The sequence below is a fragment of the Poecilia latipinna genome, unplaced genomic scaffold, assembly GCF_001443285.1.
Source record: "Poecilia latipinna isolate Pla-1442-1.1 unplaced genomic scaffold, P_latipinna-1.0 Scaffold741, whole genome shotgun sequence".
NCBI classification, from domain to species: domain Eukaryota; kingdom Metazoa; phylum Chordata; class Actinopteri; order Cyprinodontiformes; family Poeciliidae; genus Poecilia; species Poecilia latipinna.
In genome coordinates, this window is record NW_015113357.1 from 189,495 (window position 1) to 193,434 (window position 3,940).

Here is a 3,940-nt window from a genome sequence, read left to right on the forward strand (position 1 = left end):
ATCCACATCCAGATCCACATTCAGATATGGATCCAGATCCAGATATAGGTCCAGGTCCAGGTCCAGGTCCAGGTCCAGATATGGTTCCAGATCCACATCCAGATCCACATTCAGATATGGATCCAGATCCAGATATGGATCCAGATTCAGATCCAGGTCCAGATCCAGATCCCGAAATGGATCCAGATTCAGATCCAGGTCCAGATCCAGATCCAGATATGGATCCAGATCCAGATATGGATCCAGGTCCAGATCCAGATCCTCCTGGCTCTGATTGGTTGTTTCCAGTTAGCATCAGGAGAAGAAGAAGAGCTCGATTTCTTCCCTGTTTCATATTAAACTGTCACAACATGGTGACAGTTTCAACAAATTTATAAAAAGAATATTCTAAGTTTCATACTCCTGCTTTAACCACCCACAGCTTAGTTTTCCCTAAATAATATAAAGTATTAAACTAGCTGGGCTAGTGAATTAGCATGTTAGCTAAGTGAAGCGTAGCGGTTAGCTAACCCGTCCATCTCTGGTCTCCACCGTCGTTTTGTCTCCGTTCAGCTCTCTGACCTCCACTTCGATGTACGCTTCAGCTTCATCCGGCAGCCAAACGCGCTTCGTCCCTGGAAGAGTTTAGATCAGCATGCATCAGACACCTGGCAGAACATTATGACCCTGGCAGAACATTATGACCACTGGCAGAACATTATGACCCTGGCAGAACATTATGACCACTGGCAGAACATTATGACCACTGGCAGGTCAAGTGGTCATAATGTTCTCCAGTCCTGCAGGCATAAAATATTACTGGTTATGTGTTTTTACATTTAGAGCATCAGATATTCTACAGAGGCGTGTACGCCACTTCTAAAGTTACTCAATTAAATATGAGCAGCAGTATTTACTGTCATAAGAGAAAAAAATGATGGTTTATATTTGTTAATCATGTTATTCATTCATTTTTAAATGTCACATTCTTTCAAACTAAATATTTAGGTAAGCATTAGCTAAATATTTTTGCTAAACATCTACTTTAGATTAAATGTTAGACAAATATTATAAGCAAAGTGTTTATTTAGCTAAATATTCAGCTTGCTCACCAAATATTATTTATGCCAGTAGAAGTTTATATACTGATTATATACTGTTTGTGGTCCACTTCCACTTACTGGCAAGTGAATTAGCATGTTAGCTAACTATTTAGCTTGCTAAGTAAATATTTAGCTTAAAACTGTTACATTTATAAATGGATGATTAACATGGTGAAAATATGACTGAATAATGAACCCGGTTTATCTTCTCTTATTACTGAATAACCCAAATTATTGCTGTTAATCTTTGACTGAGTAACTTTACAAACAGCAGCTCAAAGAGAACAACCTGCTGGATTTGAATTTAATTTTATCAGAACAGAAAACTATTAGGAATAATTACAGATCGATGAGTATTTTACACCTGATGTTCTCATGCATTTGACACAAAGCAGGGTTTAAGTTTGGCTTCATCGTTTCAACTTTTAAATTCTCCAGATTTTGATCAAATCCAAGATCTGCAGGAAGCTGTGGACAGACGAGTCGGACTGACCCGGCATCACGTCCCACATCAGGACGGTGGTCATAATGTTCTGCCTGATGCATGCAGATGTGTTTACCATCGAAGGCCTGGGCCCTGGCAGCCAGCTGCTCCAGGTTGGACAGGCGCAGATAACGAGCAGCTTCTCCAAACTCCTTCATGTCCAGGAAACGAGACATCTGAGGACGCAGAGACAAGGAGAGACAGAGACAAGGAAGTGAGTCCTGAGGGCCGGACCCGGAGCGGAGCGGCGGTCCGGTTTCCGTCTTAGCTCATAAGTCCTGGCGGAAAACTCAGCTGATCCTCACATCAGCTGCTGCTGGAGGTTTCACTAAACATGCTGAGCATTCACAGACTCCTGCTGTACTGCAGTTTCCTCACTAGAGGGCGATGTTGCTTTATTTACAGAATCATGCAGCTATTCCAGATTTTTACACACATAAGACAGGAAATACATTTTCTTTGTCACAAAAATAGAAAAAAACTTAATTTTGAAAATCTATTTTTTATCTGATAAACAGAATTGATCCCACAGAGCATTTCAGATAAATCTGTTTCCATCAGCTTTAAAATTCATTCAATAAGTCAAATATTAAAGAATCTGATCTGAATCAAAGCAAAAGAAACTGTCAGCAGTTCTGTTTCTGACTGGAAAATATTATTTGGAAATGTACAGACTAACAGCAATAATTTGGTTTTTAACCCATCATAAGAAAAAATTGTGTTAATTTTTGACCACATGAATTTTTGACCAAATGAAATATGTAATAAGCAAGCTAGCTAAATGTTTAGGTTGGAGCTAAATATCTAGTTAATAGGATTATTTAGTTAGAGATATTTAGCTTAGCTAATTCCAACTGCACTAAGTATTTAGTTGCTAATTAAATATTTTGTTTGAAAAGTGACATCTATAGATGATTAAACATGGTGAAATTGAAGCCCTGTTTTTTCTCTTAAGACGGGATAAATCATTTATATTCCTGATCATTTTTTACAGTGTAACTTTACAAACAGATCCTCATAAAACATATTCACGTCAAAAATTGAACTAAATCTCAGCAACGATGACTTTTTTAATTTCCAGAAGAATCAGCGTAAAGAACAGATTTTTGTTTTTTCACCTCAACACCAACATGACGGGCAGCCGCCGGGGCTGCTGGGTAATGTAGTGCATCAGGTTGCTCCTACCTTGCCGGTCTGAAGCTCTGCAGCGTTTCCTCTCTGAGGGTTGATGTCGGTTCGGCTGTCCGGCTTTAAAAGCTCCCAGCATGTGACCGCCTCCACAGCAGCTCACTGGGAGAACTGGTCTGACTGGGCGGCCATATAAGGTCAGACCTCCACCTGCTTCCTGCTCTCCTTCATCCCGTCGCGTTGGAACCAAATCAGACTTCTCCTCTGTCCTGATCAGCCAGATGGAAACTTTTACCAGAAAATTATTTTTAATCCATTTTAGTTTCTAGATTTGTCGACATTTTAATGTTTTAATCTTTACATAAATAAATTAAGAATTAAAAATAGTTTTATTTGATATAAACATACTTTTAGAGAAACTTTCTGATTAATTTGAACATTTTTGACCTTTTGAAAGCCTTCAGTTTAGGATGAAGGCAGATTTTGCTTGAATAAATACTGAAACATTATTAATCTGAACTTGCTGCTGAATTAAACTCTGAGTTATTTTTACCCAGCCTGGGTCGACCTGATCCCTGCCGGCTTCTGCAGCGGCAGACAGAAGATCCAGCTGGTTTCAGGGGGTTGTCGGTGCAAACCCGGGATTATTCTGGGATTTCTGCTGTGGACGTTTGGCAGACATCTGGAGCCTGAGGATGATGAATGATAGGATGAAGAGCGGAGGCTCAGCGGGTTGGGTGTGTGGCTCATATGCTGCACAGATCCCAGTAATCCCAGTCCCAGCGCTGCGGTCCCATCAGCTGTCCCAGCGCTCCGTCCATCAGCGGCTGGACAGAGGACAGCAGACCGTCTGACATTTTTGCCCCGTTTTGTCACCATTCCTCTCTAACTCCTGGTGATTCTCCGTAATCCCTGGAAAAGTCGCAGTAAAACCAGGAGAGACGCAAACAGCTGCAGTTCAGACACAAACGCTGCTGAAGCTGCACTGCTGCAGCAGAGGAGGAAGCTGCTGCAGTTTGCATCAGTTTCTGCAGCTTCTGAACCAAAACGGCTTTAGACTCAATCTGGGAGGAAGATCTGCCAGGACGAGACATTAAAACGTCTGAGTTAACCCCTGGTCTGGAATTAATTCATCACAATTTAAAACCATAACATCAACAAAACAAACAATTCAAAACCCTCCTTACTGCTAAATTATCCAATAAATATTGAGTATCGTTAGATACCGATTCGATACAGAAAAACT

General features: G+C 40.7%; 1 protein-coding gene across 1 annotated transcript in view; it reads right to left on the minus strand.

Annotated features, from left to right (window-relative positions):
- Positions 1-2,965, minus strand: part of LOC106955514 (myosin-7B-like) — a 36,105-nt gene extending 33,140 nt beyond the window's left edge. The window contains 3 exon segments of the mRNA XM_015045730.1: positions 511-614; positions 1,643-1,742; positions 2,752-2,965. Coding sequence (XP_014901216.1) covers positions 511-614; positions 1,643-1,742 — 204 coding nt within the window. The 5' untranslated portion in view covers positions 2,752-2,965.
- Positions 2,966-3,940: the final 975 nt, after the last annotated feature.